General features: G+C 37.6%; 1 protein-coding gene across 11 annotated transcripts in view; it reads left to right on the plus strand.

The window, feature by feature from the left end:
* LOC121880144 (tumor protein D54-like) overlaps positions 1 to 23,877 on the plus strand; it is a 97,679-nt gene that overhangs the window by 22,851 nt on the left and 50,951 nt on the right. For 4 of the 11 annotated variants that reach the window (XM_042387234.1, XM_042387233.1, XM_042387223.1 and 1 more), the window contains 5 exons: positions 1,031 to 1,149; positions 2,066 to 2,214; positions 5,962 to 5,988; positions 7,535 to 7,594; positions 12,043 to 12,102. In XM_042387234.1, the coding sequence (XP_042243168.1) occupies positions 1,031 to 1,149; positions 2,066 to 2,214; positions 5,962 to 5,988; positions 7,535 to 7,594; positions 12,043 to 12,102 (415 nt within the window). The remainder of the gene's footprint in view (positions 1 to 1,030; positions 1,150 to 2,065; positions 2,215 to 5,961; positions 5,989 to 7,534; positions 7,595 to 12,042; positions 12,103 to 23,877) is intronic. The other 7 variants (XM_042387225.1, XM_042387226.1, XM_042387224.1 and 4 more) reach the window with 7 other exon arrangements.

Raw genomic sequence — 23,877 nt, forward strand, 5'->3', positions numbered from 1 at the left:
TACACACACACACACACAGTACTCCAACACACACACACACAGTACTCCTACACACACACACACACACAGTACTGTATGTAAGAAAGGTGTTGGCAGCAACTTAATACTGTAATGTGTAGTCAGGGTGGAAGGTGGGTACGGTACATAAGTTAGCACTAATCTGGCAAACGGTCTGCACAGTCCACAAATATCCCCTACACAAGTTCAGTTTTGTCTGTGCAGACTTTGTTGTCCAGACAAATGTGAGCAAAAGTCTGACTTTGTGTAGCAGGCTAAAAGGTTTTAATGACACTCCTTTTATAATGATTGAATTTGGTCCCATGCCACCTCTTAAAAATAGGATTGTTCTGTACTGTTTAATCATGTCTAAGTTGGGTGTGTTTTCTAGAAATAGCTGTATGGTAAGGTATATTTCATTGTAACTGCATTGAGTAGATAAACCAGAATAAAGTACAGTAAATAAGTTTCGTTATTGCTGTTCCATTCCCTCATAAATTTAGTACAAACTTGATGTCTTGTAATTTGATCCATTCACCCAGTTACCAATAATATGCTGCAAATATAATGAACCATATTGGTTGGAAAATACTGTATTGTAGTTAATCTTCAAAGAAAAAGTATCCTCTTGGAGACAGATAAACAGATGGAAGAAATGCTGAAAACAGAGCAACATACATCATTAAGCAGTTTTTTCTACAAGTTGAATTACTGGCTGATTGGGTTGCACTGCCTGTCACATGAAATGTACAACACTTAATGTGATGTCATTATGTGAACATGGAAGGCTCCATATGTGACCATCTTGCTGAAGGATTGTCTTGACTGTTAAAGTAAAATATCTAATTTATTTTGGATTTCTAAGCTAGATTTATTCTTTATAATATGGAAGTCACTGTTGAATATATTTCTAATGTACATTGAGATGTAAATGCAATCAGAAAACTTTCTGAATTGCCTCAAATTACATTGAAATTGTGTTATTCATTTACATACACTGTCATTGATACATGTGTACGTATTTTGTTTGCAGCAGAGGAAATAACCTACGATACTGTGACTCCAGACAGTGGCGTCCACGACACCTTCAATGCCTTATCGCCAGAAGAGCAGGAAAAGCAGCGAGAAGAATGGAAGGCTGAGCTCACCAAGGTAACCACAAAATTGTAATGTAAATTACCTTCAGAATTGTGCATTTGTTTATTTTCTTAAGTTAATAAAGCAAACGTGACTTTATTTCATTTCTGTTTTTAAGAGACAGTTGACTGTTGTTAAAACTGCCTGTATTACTGTCACTGAATACCTAAGCTCCCAGTTAATGAATAATCAATTACAGTACAGTACTAAGAATTTGGTACAGTATAACGACCTTCATGTTTTAGGGTCTGACAAATAAATTATAGTACTGTCCCCTGTAATGAACTTCTTTCTACATTAACCAGCCAAATTTTTTGATAAAAAATTGCTCACACTAATGGCCATTAATTTTCTTTTAATTTACACTTGGTCTTTTTCTTATTTACTCAAACAATAAACAGATCTTTTGAACAAAATTTTAATTATATTTCCTACTTGTGATGTCTTGAGGGAATACCTGTAAATATGGTGGCTGAGAGATGGATATTATCATTCAAAGGTGATAGCTGTACAGTACAATATATAAGTTTATGATCTTGCTTCACCATAACTATGCATTGTAATGCACTCACATACAGTACATACCTGTAACCCACAAACTGCTATATTTACACAAACACCTGTTAGGTTTTTAGCATCATAATATGTACACCTGGAATTACTATATTTGCAGATGAATTTAACATAGGATCATAGTGTTTCACATTTCGTTCAAAATGATTTCATTGTAACTTTAGTTCACGAAAACTTAGTAAAGTTATATTTCCTATTTGGTAACTCATCCCCTGGGGCTGAGTATCTAAGGTGCATTAATCAACGGGGTTACTCGTGACGTTATTGGTTATATGGAATCAATTCCTCGTATTTCATTACATTATGTAGAGAACAGGTGGTATACTGCAGATATCATGAACTGTTTTATTTCTGGCAGACTGAGGAGGAAATTCAGACCCTCCGACAGGTGTTGGGCTCAAAAGTGAAGCTTGCACAAGATCTCAAGCGAAGACTAGGAATCACTGTCTGGCGCGAGTTTACTGAGGACTTCAATAATTCCATGAAAACCGTTCGTGAATCTCAAACGTAAGTACATAAATTAAAAGTTTATGTTGGTATAAACTATGGTTGGATTTACTTAATGATGAATTTAATAACCAAGTTTTTTTTTCATGACTTAAAGAGATGGTTAGGTATTTTTTTGTTCTTTTATTCTATTACCTTTAGTTCTCTTCCAATCTTGGGTGAGATATAGAGACCCCAGAGAAACAGGGAAATTATATGGGAGAGTGACACAAGACAGTTGTGGAAAGTGAAGGGAAGGGATTAAAATGCTGTACTGTGCTTAGAAAAAGTATTGACATGACTTGCTCATAAGAGTACATAAGAGTACATCTGTGAAAGAAACTGCTGTTCAGTGTTTTGCTCATTTGTAAAATATAGCGACTGCAAATGTATCAAGGGCATACAAACTAAAAAAAAAATGCAGTAAAGTACACTTACTTTGAGGTGTGTATGCAGAAGGTTCCTGGTTGATGATGATGATGGGAATTAGAAGTGGGGATGGAGGAGAAGGGAGAAGAGAAGGAAGTGGGGATGGAGGAGAAATCACCTTTCAGGGGACCCATGCATGATGCCGTAATTTCACCAATAAAATTTTAAGTTCACTAGGTGTAATTCAAGAGTATTTTATTTAAATCAACACTGCACTGCGCTATATATTATCAATATGTTAACTAAATTTCAGAATGGCCAATAATTTTAATGTAAAAATGCAAAAATATTCAAGATGCCAACAAAATCGATGTTCACTCCACTGTAAACAAAACTAAACTGATGCCTGATGGGTGAGTCAAGCGGCTGATGGGTGCACAAAAAGCTAGTTCCCTGTACTGCATATATTATCAATATGTTAACTAAATTTTAAAATGACTAGTACTTTTAATATAAAAAATGCAAAAATATTAAAGAGCACAACTTTCTTGCTATTTACTCCACTGGAAACGAATGTAAACATAGAACAGATTACTGAATTGGCAGACTAGCCCATCAGCTGATGCTCACAACAAAACGTGTTTGTCGTAAGGATTTCGTTAATCAAAGTTTTGTTCGTTAACCGAATTGAAGATCCTTATGGGAGATAATTCATTAACCGAAATTTCGTTAATCGAACCGTTCATTAACCGAGGGACCACTGTAGCTTGAGAATACAGTACTTTACAGTATAGTAAAATCCCTGTTATCCGGCACCTACTGGAATAAGGAGGTGTCGAATAAAGAGGTTTTCCGGTTAATTGAATCTCACTTTTAGGATCCCCCAATAAATCCTACAATGCACAGTGCTGCAGGCTGACCTCGCAAATTCGTGTATCAGAAAAATAGACTTCGTTAGTACTTATTCCACTCTATATAAGCGATATGGCTTAGCAATTAAGAAAATATAATATAAAATAGAAAAATGAAGAGCCAAGGTGTGTGTGTGTGTGTGGAGGGGATGAGTAGCTGTGCGGCTCAACTTTCTCCCGATGTTACGTAATGCCATACGGCTTGGCTGAACTGTGTCGCGTCCCCCAGAGGATGGTTTGTGTGTGGAAGGGGCTTGTTTGTGCTTCAAATATGTGTTATTGTATTTTATGATATGCTATGTATCAATTTTATTGGTTTTCATAGCAATAAATATGGCAGTTCATCTCACAGTATTCAAACCAATAATTCTAGCTGATTTTGGAGGACTTATTAGTACTGAACAGTATTTCATTTTGGTGCTGGTTAGTTTTACTGTACAACATTATACTGTACTGTTGTGTGAGGGGAGGTAGAGTGTTATTGCTTTGACAAACACTTTTTTTCTACCGGAACTTTAACACTTTCACAGTTTTGCATGAAATTATCATTCAAGTACCATGGCTGACCACTGAAGCATGTACTGTACTGTACACCTAAATTATCAAGAACATTTTGTTGAGAGTCATTCCTAACAGTCACAGTAATAGAATGTCAGTCCACAGGCTCATAGCTTAAAGAACTATGGAACAACATAAATAGTATCAGTCTACAGCTGCTAACAGGTTAACTATAAACTTCCTACATTAAAAGAAGGGGACTGCTTAATAGCTTTAAATTTTATGCCAATGCAGTACAGCTTGAAATAAAGGAACGATGTCTTACCTTCTTACTGCTGGAGGTTTTCTCTAAGCTTAATAAATTTTCTGGTGGTAGCCAGAATAAAATCCTTAGGTGTTGAGAATACTGAACAGGTTTAAATTTATCGCTCTCCCAAAGAGTTAACAACAACTAGACAAAGAAAACTTCAAAGCTATGAAATGCAAATTTAACAAAACAAAGAACAGTGGCAGGGCTGACAATGAGAGGAGAGTGAACCCATTTGTATGGGCAGGACAAAATGTAGAGTGGCTTTTCCTGAAGAGGATACCATTAAGGTTCAGTGATCTTTTTACCTTAAATGGCAGCAGCATACAGTACATATTCTTTGAAATATTTTTCTTGGTGAATTGTGGGTTGCAGATATGTCTTCGAAAGATAGTTACATCAAGTGGTCACTTTGTTATGATCAAATATGATGTAGTGTACATCTAGATCACCTGGTTTGTGTAATAAATGGTCACTCATTTGGTTCCAGCTACTAAAAAGAGGGGACGACCAAACAAAAAATATATACCGTAGTTGGAAAGATAAGGTGAGAGAGGAACAGTAGGAAGGGAAGGGCATTCAGGAAGAAGCAGTGTGTGTACAATCTGCCTACGGAGTGATTTCACTGAAATGATTCGTTCAAAAAGTGGTACGTATATGGTAACTTGGCGGGGGAGCCCAGCGAGTAACACCACTGACTAGTGGGCTGGAGGTCATTGTAGCAAGATGGTATATTAATGAACTCTGAGCAAAATTTCTTGCTACCTAAGTTTTTTTCTGGCATTCCCTCATAGTTTTGGAGGTAAAAGCCTTCAAGATGGGTAGCAAAAGTAAATGAGTTATACCCTAATCCCATGCTTGAAACTTTTGAGAAACGAAGATGATGCATACAGGAAAAAAAGAGGACAGCCAGTCCGAGATGATACTGCAACATGAGCCGATAGCACTTACTTCTAGGTGTAGAATATTTTGCATAAGGTTTATTATATTTTCTTGTTTAGAAGTTGTTTTATTTTTAGAACAATATGGGAGGTGTTTGTTATTCTAAAATAATGATAAGTTGAATCAGGTTTCATAGAAGTTATCAATTTAACCACGTTTTAACAATACTTTTTTAATCTTTAACGAAGGACCATTCAATGAGAACCTTTAATGTTTAAAAAAATTTTCTTGGATGCTAAACAATGAAATACCTTAAGAGTATATATGGCAATTAATTTTCTATTAATTACTTAGGGAAAAGGTACCATAAATGTTTTTTCTAAAGCAGTTGAGAATCTTGGGACGTATTGTGATAAATGAGCACGAAAAGAGGATCACATCTGTTAGAGCAGTTAGAGAGACTGAATTACTGCACATGATTACAGGGTCTGTGTTGCTTTTGCTTGTGTCCACTCTGTGTCATGCATAAAATATTGATAATACAGAAAACAAGATTAGTTTTTAAATTAGTCTTAAAGGAATTATGGGAGGATTTCTTTAGTGATTTTCTTTTTATATTTATTAATGTGAATTTTCTTTTGTGTAGTGAATCATTAGATAAGTGTATAGTATAATTTAGTCTAAAATTCTGATTTTTGTGTTATTTTTCATGATGTTCCTGAACTTGTTACATCTTAATCTATATACTGTACAGTATTTATTTTAATTAATCAAAGTAATTCATATTTTCTCTTGTTTTAGCACTCAATATGTCCAAAGTTTACCTGTGTAAGTACATTATTTTACACATTCGTAGGAGGTAATAATCAAAGTAATGCATCTTAAAGAGGCCAGGCTTTAGGTTTTATATACTAGTTCTTTGGCTTGCTCTCATCCTTTGCTGGAAATTTTATGCCTGTATTTTAAATATTGTTGTATGCTTTAATGGATGTGTTGGGTGCTCTTCATAGTATTTTCTACGGTGTAAGTACAGAAATTGTTGGATAATCATTTTTCCCAGAACCCAGTGTAAATTATAAGTCTTTAACACATTTTTGAAAAGTAACAGTATTGTACTTTATTCCCATCATATACGGTATTGATAGTGTTGAATAGTCATTTACTGAACTACTATGTACAGTATAACCAGTAAGTACCCGGTAATATCAATTACTTAACTAAGTTTTTTGTAAATTACAGTACAGGTACTTATCTTCCATTTTATAAAATTTGTGACATGGTGTATGGGTGAAAGGTGTCAGGTCAGCATTTTCTGTATTTCTTGTTTATATTATTTGAATGTCCATTTATTTTCTATGTTTTGTTGCATGCAAGAAGAAACCAACTTAATGCAATACAGCAGTTAATAAATTTCTCATATCATGGAAAATTTCAATACAAGGAATACAGTAACAAGACAGTTTGATTTATAAATGTCTCGCAAATACAGTACTATACAGTACAGTATTTAATTTTAATACAGCCTGTAGCATGGGTATATAAACATTCATTTTCGTGTGGAACCATCCCTCAGTAATTCAGTGTTTTGTTTACACCAAGAAAAGAACAGTACTTCACATGACATCACAGACACAGTTGTGTTAGCAAGAAGCATAATGCAACTTGATGTAAAGTGGCAAATAGATGTACTGTAGTTGTATAGAAATTAAGACTTACTTAAAGCATTTTGACAGGTTTTGCAAGACAAAAGAGTAATTGCATAAACTCTTTATCCCCATTAGTGTGAGGCAAGTGTACTAAGTACTGTACAGTGAATGAATTGATCGAGTAAAGGAATTAATCCCTTGAGTACAGTACAGTACTGTAGTAGTCTTAACTCGTATTGTAATATTTCTTGTAGATACAAGAAACTGATTTTCCATATTCATATTCTCAACAAAAGTCACATTACCTGAACTGTGTAATTCATGATCTGGCCTGTCAACTGGACCTGTTCTTAAGCTTTATTTTGGCTTCAAAGTCTTAACTTTTGTGAACCAGTCAAGACTGATGCTGCTAAAAATTAGTGATTTACCCACAAGAAAGATTTGCTTTGCTTTTATAGTGATAAAAACATGCAGCATTTTACCAACCAAGAACTGTACATGTGTGAGAGTGTCTGTAAATATGAAGTATTGCTTGATTTTAGTTCTTGTCTAGTACTGTACTTGATGATGGCAGTTGCATTAAAAAATAGCACAGAACATTTTCTTAATTTGCTTTCTTCTATGTAAAATTTGGTAGAATCTATATTTCTTCAAATTTAGTGCACCTTTTTTTTGTTGGCTTTATTGGGTGTTGTATGATGCTGCCGTGATGTTGTTATGGTGGCCAGAGTGCAGAAAGCTAATGAAGTCATCACTGAAATACATGAGGCTGTTTCATCTGCACCACTGTGAGTACCCCATTATTTAGGACGGTTAACAGGCTTGGAAATTTACTGTGGTAGGGACCATTGTTGGTGTCTGCTTAGCTGTAATGTCCTTTAAAAATTAAAGACAAATAAAACTAAATAAAATCATGGTCATCGGTATGTGGCCAACATAAACTCTTATTGTCATTAATTTTCAAGCCTGAATTAACACTGTTATGTGTTTTACTACTATACATGTTTGATTTTCAATCAGGGCATCCCTAGTATACTGTGTGTGTAAAGTCTAGATGTTCTGTAGTGTGATTTGGTGAATTCTCAGTTTGGGGAATGTGGGGCTGGATCCTGAAATCACTCATGATAAAAGGCAATTAGATAGCCCATGTTATTATGACAGTGTCTACATGATAGAGCCACCTTCACATACACCTAAGCACAGGAGGAGGTGATGTATTCATAACTACAGTATCCTTGTCAACCATACCTAGTTTCTTGTATTCCTAAAGGGAACAGAGTTTCCAGTTGATGGCCAGAACGAGGAGTTGGACATTCAGTGATCTCCAGACTGACCATTTTCTGTCTCTCCTGGTCATAGAAAACAGGATTTATGGACCAGTTCTCCCAAAGAGTGTTAACCACCCCAGTTCTAGCCCCCCCCCATAAAAAAAGAGGAAAATAACTGTACACATTAATTATACCTCATAATTACAGAGAAGCACTCAGAATTACATTAAAGCACTTATAAGCACATAGAAATACTCTGAGAAGCATGGGGAAGCATTTATTGCAATAATTGCACATTTTTCCCTGCTTTTCACTTTATTTTACCATTTTGTTGACTCCTGCGCATAACAATTATCAGTTTCATCAATAAGATAAAAAAACCATGTTTACCACCTTTTATGGTTCAAATAGGGTGCCAAATTGATCTGGAAGGCAGAGCGAACAAAAAAGATGGGAGGGGGGAGCCACGGCAACCACTGCCACACTCCACATTTATGGTCCTTCCCACATGGTATCCAGGGGTTAACCGAGACTTTTTATTGCATGGTAATTGGTTCAGTGACGTGTCTGAAGAAGGGCTTTCCGCTGAAACTTGGTGGTCCCATTCGAACATAAGAATGGAGGAACCTTGAGGGTAGACTCAACATTTTTAATACTACATTTGTTTCTGATTATTTGTGATGTATATATATAATATATATATATATATATATATATATATATATATATATATATATATATATATATATATATATATATATATATATATATATATATATATATATATATATATATATATATATATATTTATTTATTTATTTTGGTGTTAGTGGTACAGCATAACACACCAATATGTCAAGTTGTCAAGGGTTTGAGCCTCGGCCGGGACGCAAGTGAGAAGGGTCTTATCTAGGGGTAGAAATTCGCATACGCCCGGCCGCCCGAGGCGGCTAAAATATCAGAAGGGTGAGTAGGTCTTAGAGAAATTTACTGTTTTTTAATTGCCTGGCAGGCAACTAGCATGTCAGTCAGACTTGCAGTGTCTATGAGATATCCTGTAGTTTTGAACAAAAACTGATATTTTTGACAGTCTGCTTTACCATAAGGAAATGCTTAGTGCCCGGTTTTTAAAAAGCATTGCAAGAGCAAACGTGTGTTGTACACATGAACCCGCGTACTTGGTTGTTGCGCCCTGCTGCTCCCAGGGAGTCGGCGATCTCGGTGCAACTCATACCTCTGTACAGTATTGACGTGATGTCTGACTAACACAGACATTATTATTAATCATCAGGAGCCACTATAGGGGATTGTTTGTTATGTGGAAGAATATTAATCCACCACCAAGCATAAAACACAAAACCAGAGAAGAAAAGTAAGAGCAGCAGCATCAATATGAACAATCAACACGATCTAGATCATTCCAAACGTTATGGTATGAGGAATTTGATTCGTCCAGAAGAGTTAAGAACTATCTAATACTTCTAACCAGTGTTGATGTAATCAAGTACATCCACTTTCTTCTGGATATCTTGCATTGCCTTGGGTGCCTTTCAGATCAGTTTCATCACAGACATACCAATGTTTCTGCTATCATGGCTGAAATTCAGGCCTCAGTTGATTTACTCACTAAATATTTGACAAGTCCAGGACCCAGTCTGAGGAAGATTTTGGAAGGTGACACTACCATATTCCAAGGACAGAAGCCGAGTGATAGGAATAGCGCCTTCATGGCTGCAAGGCATGATTTGCTGACACCTCTGTTTACAAGTCTAAAGAAAAGATTTATTGACATGGTCAGTGCAGTTCTGCATATTTCATGGATTCTGGATCTCAAGCTGTGGCCTGCAGAATACACAGGGAATGAAGGTTTCGGAGACACCACTGTGGGAGCACTGGCTCAGTCTCTTGAGAAAACACTAAGTGAGGCAGAAGTGGATCCAACCAAGCTGGAGACTGAATGGGCTGTACTCAAATGCTATCTCTACAAAGTGAGTAAGATATCACCTGTTTCAAAACTGTCCTGGGAGCAAATAAATGAATCATACAGAGAAAAGTGTGGCTCCTTTCTCTATTTCGTTGACCTTTTGCTGTCCATTCCAATCAGTTCTGCTGATGCTGAACGTGGCTTGAGTCAGGTCAAGCTCATCAAGATAGACTGGCGCAGTCGTCTCACCGATGACCACTTGACAGATCTCCTAGTGGTCCAGTTGCAGTCAGATATTGTTAGCAACTTCAATCCAGATGAAGTCGTCAACAGATTTTTAACGACTGGAGCTGCCGTGATGATGGCTATAACCACACACATAGCTGCAGCACAGAGGAGCATGTACAGAAACTTATTGACCAAATCCAGTGAAGAAGAAAGACCTCGGTTACATATACATACAGTACAGTAGTTTTTTAAGAGAATCTAAAGTTTTTTATAAATTTCAGGTAATGATCTAAAGTAAACAAGGAAATGGATTATCCATATTATAATATGTTGTGCATCATGTCAGTATTTGAAGTTTGAATATAATTTACATTTTGTTAAGCTAAATAAAGTATCAAAGTAAACAAAAACACTTTCTATGTAGGCCTACCCAGTATATGTCAATTATTGAAATTTAAATGTTTTTTTTTATTAATGTCTCTTAAAATTTTGGAAGGGCTAGTAACTATTTGATTCTATTAGCCCAGCTGGCTTATCCAGTGTGACCCTACCAAACAGCACAGGTTTCCTGGTCCCTGGTTTCTTCCTGTACTAACACTAGATAGTCCAACCGCCCAAATGGCTAGTAAGATGATAAGTGGCTAAACTGATATAACAATAGTGCAGATTATTATTTCCAATCAGGTCATCTTTACAGGAAACATAAAATCATTAATTTTTACCTCGTATCTTGCTTAGGTTTTATTACTTGGCTTTTGGGCTGACAACAAATGGTATAAGGTGGTGTGACTGGTACTGCCTGCATAAAGTGTAATTTTAAGTTTTAAATTCATGCAAAGTATGGGAATTATTGTTTTAAGTTTTTGCCCCATATTTAACACATTTCAGTTTATTACGTACAGCTCCTCCCCGACTTACGACCTACTGTACTCGACTTATGTCCACCCGCACTTACGACCTGCCTCAGCCGTACCAAAATTTGGTCAAATTACGTATTTTCGAGTCCCAAAGTCAATACACAGACAAAATTTTCATTTGTAATTCACTTTAAAATGGCTGGCAAGCTTAAACATGAGTGTTTTGTGGTGCTGAGAAGAAAAAGAGACACCCACTTTAGATTATTTTATGTATTATTTAAGCATTTCCGATTTACGACCATTTCGACTTAAGACCTGGATGTCGGTCCCTAACTCCGTCGTAAGTCAGGGAGGAGCTGTTTACTATACAAATTTATTGTTACGAGTAATACCTGTACAGTAGAGTATTGTAGTTGTTTTTTTAATACATTCTTTATCACAAAACTGTTACTGGGTACTTGACCGATTACATCGATATCCAGTTCAGTTCTTGTGCCACACCTTTGCCCAAGAAAATAGACAGAACATTACAAGCAGAAAACATATTATTTGTGTAGGTCTAACTCTATACAATACAGCTCCTCCCCGACTTACGACCACCCACACATACGACCGCCTCAGTCGTACCAAAATTTTCTCAAATTACGTATTTTCGAGTCCCAACGTCAGTGAATGAGCCGTGTACTGACAAAATTTTCGTTTGTAATTCACTTTAAAATGGCTGGCAAGCTTAAAAGTGAGAGTTTTGTGGTGCTGAGAAGAAAAAGAGACCCCCATTTTAGATTTTCTATGTATTATTTAAGCATTTTCGACTTACGGCCACTTCGACTTACGACCTGGATTTGGGTCCCTAACCCAGTCGTAAGTCAGGGAGCAGCTGTACTTTATTTTCAATCACAAGCCTGGCGAAGAAAAAATAAAACAAAGCTTCCTTATGCACTGGTTGATTAATTCCACAGGTATAGGAGGATGTCTGGAGCATTTTCGGATCTAGGAGATGCCATATATCAACAACCAGTGTGAGTAGGTGGCTCGTTATCCCGCCTTGCTTATTCTGCGTCACATACATTAATGCTATGCTTGGAATGAATCACATACCCTGCTTCTTGTGCTGCATAATATTGCTGCAGTAATTATCATCAGACACCTATTAAATACTTTTAGCACTAAAATTTTACAAAAATTAAATCACTTTTCTGTCTCATAACACAGTGACTGTTGGTATGATGAAAGTGACCCATACAGAAAGTTTACGTCATGTTGATGTTATTTTGCACGTTGAGTTCAAAAAGACTTCCATTGCACGTCTTGCATTGTATGTGGAAGGTAAGATGCTTTGAGATGAGTAGTAGAAGCATGATCTGTATGGGTGGTCTTGAACTAACAATTAATACAAACTCATGGAAATTAGTAAAAATCAAGTTGAGATGTCACCTAACTTAACCTAATCGAATCTAATCCAATCCAATCCAACCCAACCCAACCCAACCCAACCCAACCCAACCCAACCTAACCCAACCAAGAATTCGCACCACTCCACCGCCCGTCAAATTCAAAACATTTCTGTTGTTCTTCTCCAATAGTTGGATCTCCGGGGTATCAACGAAACTTGCGGGTTATTTCCCCTAAATGTAATCATCGATTATGCGAATCAGCGGTTGATGGGACGTTGGTTTTTGGGGTATACATAACCTGCATGTCTGTTCTACCTGTAGGTCCTTTGTGAGGAAAACCTCATAGAAGAATGGTGCTTTAGAATTGTCTAAAGACTCTAAACCATTGGTGTCAAACTCAAATCCTTTTGAGAGCCAATTCTTATTTTAGTTACCCTCTTCAGGGCCAACACAAGTGGTATATCACATTTTGCAGGATTGAAGTTTACAGCTTCACACAATTGCCTTACCTGGCTTACCAGGAATACCTCATTTGGGTTTGTCTGATCTTAAGTATGTAAAATTCATTTTACTAAATAAACATGATTACTGTATATCTACCATAATTTCAGGCTGATAAATTTTACCGTCATCCCGCTGACCATCCCAAGGACCACATTTGGCCCACGGGCCATGAGTTTGACACCCCTGCTCTAAACTATTGTTTGCAAAGATGAAGTTTCCGAGATTCGGTTCATGGCAATAATTGCAATACACATACAGTGACCCCTCCGTTAACGAACTCAATCCGTTCCAGAAGGTCGTTCGTTAACCGAAAAGTTCGTTAACCGAAACCAATGTTTCAATGGGTTTTTGGGTAATTGGTTCCAGCTCACCGAAAATTTCCTAAATTCAACAAAAATGGTAGAAAAATTCACTTACTTTGAGGTGTGTATGTAGAAGGCTCCTGGACGATGATGATGATGATGATGATGATGGGATTTAGAATGGGGGTGGAGGAGAAGGAAGAAGAGAAGGCATTGGGGTGGAAGAGAAGTCACCCCATGGCGCCATTTCACCCATAAAATTTTAGCTCTCTTGGTGTAATTCAAGATTATTTTCTTTAAATCAACACTGCACTGCATTATATATTGTCAATATGTAAAATATATGTCAAAATGACCAATAATTTGCTTGGAAACACAGAAAAAAAGCGTTTAGTTGAAGAGAGTCTCAAGCAAGACGTTACCTCCAGTGAAAACAGAGAGAGAATAACTCCAGTTTGCTGTGTTAAGAGGCTGGATGCCGCGCATTAAACTAGTCACTTTACCTTCAATTATGTTCAATAATTGTTAAAATGACTAAAAAATTGAATATTAAACTTTTAAAATTATTGAATAGTATAAACTTCTTGATATTTACTAAAATAGTAAGGAATTTAAGCCCTAGAACCGATTAATGTATTGGCGGACTGATACTAAAGCTGGTTGCCCAGTCAGTGCAAGCGAAAACATGTTGAGGTCGGTTCGTAAGAACTTCGTTAACCGAATTTTTTTTCGTTAACCGAATTGAAGATCCTTATGGAAGGCAGTTCGTTAATCGAAATTACGTTAACCGAGGTGTTCATTAAACGAGGGGTCACTGTACTGTAATACCTTTCCTAGTACAGTAGTTTAATGATTCTCAACTCACGATATCTTAGTTATGGGTAAAAAATGAGAAAAGTGCCATAGATGAAATTCGTCTTGTTTTTGTCTGAAATTATCATTAACCCCCTAAAAAAACAATGAAAAACCTACCATATCTTGCCACCATTTACATTTTTTGGGGGTAATTTAATGATTCTCAACTCACAATATCTCAGTTATAGGTAAAATATAGTTTTCCTTTTTTCTGTCCTATCTTTAACACTGGGATATCAATTATATTTTCAAAAGAAAGGGGTCCATGAGACAGCTTAGTAACTGCAAAGGGGGAATATAATGAGAACAAGGTTGGGACCACTCTCATTGAGTCTATATTATCTGAAGGCATTGTCCAGCAGCAACAAGTATCTAAACTCCTAAGTTATTTTCCTCTCAATAATGTTTGACTTTTGGAAAAAAATTGGTACACATACAGTGGGGCATGCTATAACGAATCTAATTGGTTCTAGAACCTTGTTCGTTATAGCATTCGTTCGTTATAGGATTAATCCGTTCCAGGCCACCAAATACAACCACTTAACACTGAAAAATATAATAAAATTGTAAAAATTGTAAAAAAGTACATAAATATGCATCTAAACCCCTGAAATAAAGAATATCATTAATACTTGTAATAAAAAACAATAAATTATTAAAAAAATAACTAAAAATTTTAAATAATGTTCGTTGTAGGAGTTTCGTTCGTTATAGCATTCTCAATTTTATAGGTAAAACCGTTCGTTATAGGAATATTCGTAGTAAGATCCGTTCGTTACAGCATACCCCACTGTACTTCTGCTGGAATATCTTGTCACACCAAGGCCTTTTTGTTGGCTTTCCAAGTAATAGGCAGATGATCCACCTAACAAGATTGTAAGCCAGTCTTTGCTGACCTTTAAGCTCTGATGTATGCCTTACTGTGCTTTTCACTCTTTTGGATGAAGAAGCTAGTATCATCTTCACCGAATATATGCTGGAGAGAGTATTTGACATTGTCAGTGATAAAAAAAATTACCACGGCATTATAAATATGGCGTAGATTCTCAAACTGTGTATTTATTCTATATAACAAAAATCAGTATCCAACAGTAGTGAATGTTATAACAAAGGAGTATTTAATGTATATACAGTACAGGTGCTCCTCTACTTAAGAATATTCACCTTACAAACTTTCAGAGATACAAACCTCATCACTGAGGGGATTACCTGCCAGAACAGGTGTTTAATGTGGATGAGACTGGATTATTTTGAAGAAAATTCCAGATAGAACAAACATTACCTAAGAGAAGTGTGAGTCAGGTTTTAAGGCTGTATTAAAGGGTATAGTTGTACTAAATATCCATAATCTTTTCATTTTTACAATATGTTTGGTATCTACAAGAGTAAAGTTGGACTTACACACAAGCCTCAGGAACGTAACTCGTTTGTAAGAAGAGGAGCACCTGTACTGTGCTGTACAATGCGTACTTGTATTTTTAATCCCCCCTCCATTTTGTCATTGGTGTGGATTAATTCACGGTTTTGAAATTTATAAAAATTTCCAGAGATGTAACCCCTGCAAATGTACAGTAAGTACTGTATATAAGAAATACTGTACAGTATAAAGATACAGTACATAAATAAGTGCAAATGCTGTATTTCCATACTTTTGCAATCTGTCTCACTTCAAAAGCTGGTTTTCCGGTATCTTCGTGATGTAGATTTATTCAGTATTTTTTCTCTTCTATTTTTAATTTTTGTAGTCCTATTACCCCCCTTCCATTGTGGGTCGATGACCTGTGTCCAGGTGGGCTATTCCCCGTAAAAAAGAAAAACAAAAAAACAAAATAAGAAATAGCGAGTGATTCACGTAATACAATATTTATTTTATTACTTATATTGCCAGGAGCCTTAGAGTGCACCCAGGTTAGGACAATAAGCTTAGTAAGTCATAACTAAAGTTTTATTAAACATAATTTTAAGTAAAATAAATTTTAGAATACAGTAGAGAGCGAGTTATCTGAAGAGCAAAACTGATTTACAAAGGGAAAAGGAACTAGAGAAGGTATATTTGTTTTAAGAATTTTGAGTGAAAGGGCATTAGAAGTCCAAGGAAATTTGTATACAGTACTGTACTGTATCTGTTTTATTGATTCTGAAAAGGCTTTTGATAAGGTAAAGTATAATAAACTTATAGACATCTTGGCAAAACAGGCTTAATGTAGGAAATAATAGAATTTTAAAGAATCATTACTGGCAACAGGAGGCTACAGTCCCCCCTCCGTGGACGCCCATGCTCTAACACTGTATAATACACCTATATACAGTATATATTCAGAATTCTTAATGAGAGAAGTTACAAGTGATAATGAAGGGCTAAACATAATGGTAAAGTAATATAAAATAAACGCCATGAAGGATGATATAGTACTGCTCTTATGACGGATAGTTAAGTGGCTTTACAAAAACAAGTTAACATTAGTGGAAAAGGTGACAAGTAATGGTTGTTTCCAAATTGGAAATAAATGCTAAAATAAAAATTATGGTAGGCAACAGGAAACTAAACAAGTGGAAAATTTTGTGTACTTAGGAAGTAACATTAGCCGTGATGGTAGATAAGGAAATCAAAGCAATAAGTCGACCCAAAACAGCATTTAATAATTTAGAAGACCCAATGAAAAAAGACCTAGTCAATTTGAGAAAAAGGGCTGCTGAAAGGCTTTATATAGTAAGGACTGATATATGGGTCAGAAGCGTGGACACTCAGCAGACACGCTAGAGATTGGAGTCAGTGTTGCCAGATGCTGTAACCTAAAATTCCCCATATCCAGAGGCAAAAATTCACACCAAATCCCCATTTCCGGTATTTTTCTTAATGAAAAACGATAATTATTTAAAAGATAAAGCATATAATATTATGGATTATGTTAATAGTAACTACGTATATAAAAACCCATTATGGTCAAAAATTGTAAATGTGGATAAGATTGAAGACTTCATATTGACACTTGTAGTAATTGATTTGTAAATTTGTCTGAAAAATAGATTTAAGGGTAAAATTTAGAGAAAGCTTATAATTTCAAGATTTTTTTCCTTTCGGTAATATTACATCTCGCTCACTACATCAATACAAAACTTTCATTGCATTAGTCAGAATAACTTCTGTTAAACATACGAGTTAGTCTTTTTGAATTGTTTATCACTAACAAAGTAACAAACCAGGTTTATTTCTTAAATAACATTTTCACCACTTACCACCAGCTGACGAGCCATTAGTGCGGTGAGTCTATCCAGTGTTAGTACAGGAGGAAACCAGAATCCTGGTTAACACCCTTATAACGTGTACCCAGACCGAGGCTTGAATACATGACATATTGGAGAGATACTGTCCCAACAACAGTTGGAAAATTAAATTATCAGTTGTGGCATTAGAGTAGGGAGGGCATGGTTGACTAGAAACAAAATATGACACATTTATAAACAAAGGTGGTATCGTCTACACTTTTCATGGAATCATGTCAATTTGTACTGGCCTACCGGTACATTGCGACGGACAGTCGTTTTCAGCTGTATTTGTGGCTACCCGTTTTTCTCTAGAATGTTTTTTCCCTTCCGATTCATTGTACTGTGGCAACCCTCGGTGCTTCATCTAAGCTTGTGTATAGTATTCGTTCTCCACATTGAACTGTGCACTCATTAAATTAGTTGAATGGGGAGACGGGATATCAGTATCCAGTTGCAGACGTCACACCGTACAATCAAGTCTTACTAGCCTTTTAATTTTAACGTCTGCTGCGAGTACAATGTATGAAGATATAATAGTCGGTTAAAGGGTGTCTTCGTTGTAATGACTTAAAGTAAGGCGTGTATTGAATTTTTATTATGAATCAAATTAATGTCTTATGTGGCAGAAGTGTTAAATATTGGATAAATTAATCCAGACTGAAGCCTCACGTTTGATAATGTTTTTTCTCCGTAATTGATTATTAGGAGTAGTGTCCTGGTAGTTTTGGTGCGGCGGGAGTTTGGGGGGGGGGGCGATGTCGGGGTGTGGGATGGCAGCCGCCCATTGATCCAGTGCTAGGTAGTGACGTCACGCCCTGCCACTGGTCTTGGCTACCACCCGCACGCCCACCCGCCCGTGTCCGTCTATTCCGCTCCCGGTGTAAGCTTGCATTCTTCCACTCCCCGCCCCTAACTCATTGAAACAAGAGTTGAAGTTCTATTGGCTATGTTTCTTCAGCAGTAAGGGCACTTTACCTCGTCATATCCGGGAGAGCATCTTCAAACACCGTGATGTCATTGTGACGTCATGGATCGATTCCAGCGTACGAGATCCCAGTCAGCTGCTGAATGTTAACAAAGAAACATTGGGGGTTCCTTTTGTTGGGGTGGCTGCGTAGTGTGTGGCGTTAAAAGGTGAACACGGTGTCGAGTGTGGGATGCGGTGGTATAAGATAACTTGACGTTGGTACCTGATGAATGGTAGTCGAAACTGATTTGGCTCATTGTTTGGCCATGAAATATCTGGTATTTATGAAGAAAAACTTTTCATTGTGAAATATTAGAGATGTGACACCGAGTACACGTTGGATGCTTTTTGCTGATCCATATTTGTTGGGGTTGGTAGCGTGACCTTTCCTCCTAAAGTAGAGCTGTTGACCCGGCGGGCGAGAGATGCAAGCGTATAGACAACCAAGGTGGAGGATTACCACCTTGGTCAGGCACACCAACCGTTTATCGTAGGCAGACTGACTCATCTGGGCCTCACCACTTCGTCACCACAGGCACATTTATCATCATTTCCTCAATTTACGTTGGTATTATAAAACAGACGATAGTACAAGATTATTAAACGTAGCTATACCTTTTATCAGTGTCCTTTTATAGAGTAAGAATTGGATTTAATTAATATTTAAGCGCTATATTTCGACAAACGCAACAGGTGTCAGCGAAAGGTTCCGTATATATTTCGTTTCCTTTACTTCATTTTTTTTTATTTTAAGTCCTGGAAGAAAGTCAGTAATTACAATTGTCTTTAATGGGACTTAATGGCACTTTACACGTATAGTTGACGTTGTACACCAGAGTTCATTATATAATTCACAGGCTGGACTGGTGTGTGTGTGTGTGTGTGTGTGTGTGTGTGTGTGTGTGTGTGTGTGTGAATCGTCTTGGCAGTTATAGTCGGTGTTGCTTTCAATTATCTCATTTTTCGAGCGCTTTATCTAACACCTCTCGTTTCACACTGTTCCCAATCTTTAACATTAGTTCGTGTCACACTGTTCCAATCTGCCATCTCGTGTCACACTGTTCCAATCTGCCATCATCTCGTGTCACACTGTTCCAATCTGCCATTATATCGTGTCACACTTCCAATCTGTCATTAGCTCGTGTCACACTGTTCCAATCTGCCATCATCTCGTGTCACACTGTTCCAATCTGCCATTATATCGTGTCACACTTCCAATCTGCCATCTCGTGTCACACTGTTCCAATCTGCCATTATCTCGTGTCACACTGTTCCAATCTGCCATTATATCGTGTCACACTTCCAATCTGTCATTAGCTCGTGTCACACTGTTCCAATCTGCCATCATCTCGTGTCACACTGTTCCAATTCTGTTATTATATCGTGTCACACTGTTCCAATCTGTCATTATCTCGTGTCACACTAAAAATCGGTCACATTATCCTCTCATATCAGCAACCACAACCCCCACCATTTTGTCCTCTCCCCCCACACACACACACTCACTCACTGTTAGTAACCAGTGGCAAACTTATGCCGTTCAGCTCCATCCGGCCAGCCATCACTGACCACCCAACACACTCCATACCCACCCAACACACCATACCCACCCAACACGCCACACAGCACACCTCACCACACTCCACTCACCCAACATTCGCGTTTTTCTTCATGTTGCCAAAATAGTCTGATTCAAAGTTGTTTTCTGTATGTCTTGCCACGTTCCTGAAATGTTGAGACAAAGCGCGTTCTAGGCTACCGAAGGAGGATTATAGGGACGTTCATTATACTGTATGCAGGTACAGTTCCCTTCACTTGTGCGTTTACAGGGCTCATTTAAACATTCCACAAATCATTGTCCTTGAGATGTTTGTGTTAATATTGTTTTCGTTTAATTCCATATATGTTTACTATTGCGAGTTTCTTTCTGTCGAATGTAAACAAACACAGGGCTGCCATACTAGTGAAGGGAACTGTACGTGTAATGTAACATAAGTAACGGTTTAGAGATGTAAAGATGCAAGTTGTTATAATATGGTGACAACTAACTGCAATACAAGGAAAAAACGATTTTGAAAACGCGAAAGAATGGGTTTTAATTTTAATTTGGGTTATCGATTGTGCAGTAAACATTTGTCATTGTAGCTAAACCTTACCGGATCATATGAAGATCCTCCCCCCCAAACCTACTTGGGGGGGAGGATCTTCATATGATCAAGCCTGGATGGGAGGATCTGACCTGACCAATGACCAAACCTGACCTTACCTGACGTCACTATGACCACATTTGTGTTGGTATATATATATATATATATATAGTCAGATTTTGCCCATGTACTCAATAGGTTAGGTTAGGTTAGGTGGATCTTCATATGAGCGCGACTGGGGGCAGTGGATCTTCAGTTGATACTTTGGGGGGGAGGATCTTCATATGATCTAGCCTGGGGGGGAGGATGGGGGGGGGAGGATCTTCATATGATCTAGCCTGGGGGGGAGGATCTTCAGTTGGATACTTTGGGGGGGAAGATCTTCATATGATCCACCTTACCTAAACTAAACTAAACTAAACTTAAAAATTAAATGTGAAGCCTGTAATTGTTTGATTGAGTTTACAGTTACTTCGTTGGTTGTTGTCGTTTCATAGAAAACTCGCGCTCAGGGCACCACCAGGCCACCCAGTCGTAAATAAATACACTATGCACCTAACTACCGTCGGGGAGGTGGTGGTCGAGTGTAGCAGCTACCAGTAAGGTGTCGCCTTGTGTACCAAAGACTTATTGTAGTACGCTGTGCGCATTGCCACCAACGGGCATTAGGCCTTTGGGACCCACTTTCACACACACAAATATTGAAACTTAAAAATTTGTTTTATTCGTGTGTTGCATTTGTCAGCCATTGGCCGTGTGGGTGCGTGTGCATGCGTGTAATGGCGATGTTTTCAATAGGTTTTTTTTAGAGTACAGTAATGTGTATATGAGAACAATATATAAAATAAACATAAACGGTTAGCGAATATCATCAGTCCTGGGCTAACCTAACAACCTAACCCAACCCAATGTAATTTAGGTAAGGTCTGGTTATGTTAAGATAGCGAAGGTTGTCTTAAATAAAATACACGTAAAGAAATCTTGACGGTAATAACAAAAGGTAATCACTCTTACCTAACAGACAGACAAAATCATTCATATGTATATATATATATATATATATATATATATATATATATATATATATATATATATATATATATATATATATATATATATATATATATATATATACACTCGGTAACTACAAACTGAGTCAAGGTTAAGTAATAATAACGTCATCAGAATCAAACTGCAAAAATTATCAATAAAAAAATCAACTAGTGTTTAGAATCCAAACAATAACACAAGTGGTCCACCATTAATGTGTCGAGGACAGTAGCCACTCGCCCACGGTCATAGATGGTCCGCGGTTTCCCAGAAGACTAACCTATTATTAATTTTTTTCCCATCTACTTCAACACTGTTGGAGGATGAGAGGAGGATTTTTTTCCATGTGGATCTTGAAGGTTCTTGAAATTTCTGCCTTCAAAATTAAAACGAATGAAATATGTATGTATATAAAATCACGAACATTTAAAGAAAATTATTCGGTACGGATATTAAAAGATTACGGATATTAAAAAAAATGACAAGGTTCCTGCAGGTCCAGATGGTATTCTCACTAAGTTCTCTTACTACTGAGCTTTTCTTATCATTTATCCAACTTCAGACAGAAGTGGTTAATCCATCTCTTCAATTTATATCCCAGGATTTTTTTTACATAGTCTTTGATCCAGCTGTATGGATTCCATAGTGTTCGCGCTACACCTAATGTTCTGCCATTCCTCACACATTGAGTCCACCAATCAATAGGCTGCAATGGTGAAACCCGTGCAGTACCTCTTGACATCCGTAAATCAAATGGCAGAGTTTGGCATCGATCCCTACTTGCAAAATTACCTTTCTACGACCTGACCTTTATCTTAGTTCCTTTAATTTCTCATTTTACATCTGGTCCCACAGTGTGTTGGTTTCTGGCCGGTCTTGTCTCCAACTCTCGCTCTAAAAAACGCGTAGATCTTACGCGTTCAGTACTAGCACCATATTAATGATCTTTCAATAACAAACTATTATATTCACTGGTCGCCTTGACTGCCCAAGTTTGACCAGATTATACTTTTAATGCCAGAAAAGTCATCTGGCATTACTCTAAAGCTTAATGGGGTGCATCCAATCTGATTTCCTTTCATATTTTTTTTTTTATATTACCTTCATCACACAATGCCGAGATTCTAAGCCTCACCTTTACTTCAAGTGTTATCATGACATATTTCAGTTACAGTATTTAGCTCAAACTGATGCATTGAAACCTGGGCTGCCGTTCTGACCCCAAGCCTTACTTTCCAGACGAACAGTTGGCAGTCATTAAATAAATCTTGTTTGCTCCCAGATGGTATATCACTGTCATGGGCTGGGTGTGGTATTGGGGCACTTTGACGACTCGATTCAGTGTCGATAAAACAAATGGCGTCGATAAACATACAAGTAACATGGACAGGGTGTATAGTTAAAGTCTCCTACCATAACCACACCTGCCCCATGGTGTATAGTTAATGGTGGCGCAACCTGCCCCATAGTTATGGTGTGTCTCCCTACCATAAAAAATATAGTTATGGTGCCTTACGTCTCCACCATAACCACATTCCGCCCCAGTAACTGTCTCCTACCATAACCACACCCGCCCATGTTGTATATAGGTTATGTCTCCTACCATAATGGTGTATAGTTATGGTGCTCTCTACAGTCTCCTACTATAACCACACCCGCCCCATGGTGTATAGTTATGGTGCCTCTACTGTCTCTACCATAACCACACCTGCCCCATGGTGTATAGTTATGGTGTGCCTCTACAGTCTCCACACCGCCCCATGTTGTATAGTTATGGTGCCTCTACCTACCATAACCACACCGCCCCATGGTGTATAGTTATGGACTGTCTCCCACATAACCACACCCGCCCCATGGTGTATAGTTATGGTGCTCTATTTCCTACCATAACCACACCCGCCCCATGGTGTATAGTTATGGTGCTCTACTGTCTCCTACCATAACCACACCCCGCCCCCATGTTGTATAGTTATGGTGCTCTCACTCTCCTACCATAACCACACCCGCCCCATGGTGTATAGTTATGGTACCCGCCCCATGGTGTATAGTTATGGTGCTCTAGTCTCCTACCATAACCACACCCGCCCCATGTGTATAGTTATGGTGCTTACTGTCTCCTACCATGCCCAGGTGTAGTTATGTGTGCTCTACTCTACCATCCACCATGTAACCATTCCCCATGTGTATAGTTATGTGTGTACAGTTATGGTGTCTCCTACCATCCTTTCACCTACACTCAGCCCCTGCCCCATGTGTATAGTTATGGTGCTCTCTACTGTCTCCCTACCATAACCACACCCGCCCCATG

Source organism: Homarus americanus, unplaced genomic scaffold (genome assembly GCF_018991925.1).
Source record: "Homarus americanus isolate GMGI-L3 unplaced genomic scaffold, GMGI_Hamer_2.0 scaffold30108, whole genome shotgun sequence".
Classification (NCBI taxonomy): Eukaryota; Metazoa; Arthropoda; class Malacostraca; order Decapoda; family Nephropidae; genus Homarus; species Homarus americanus.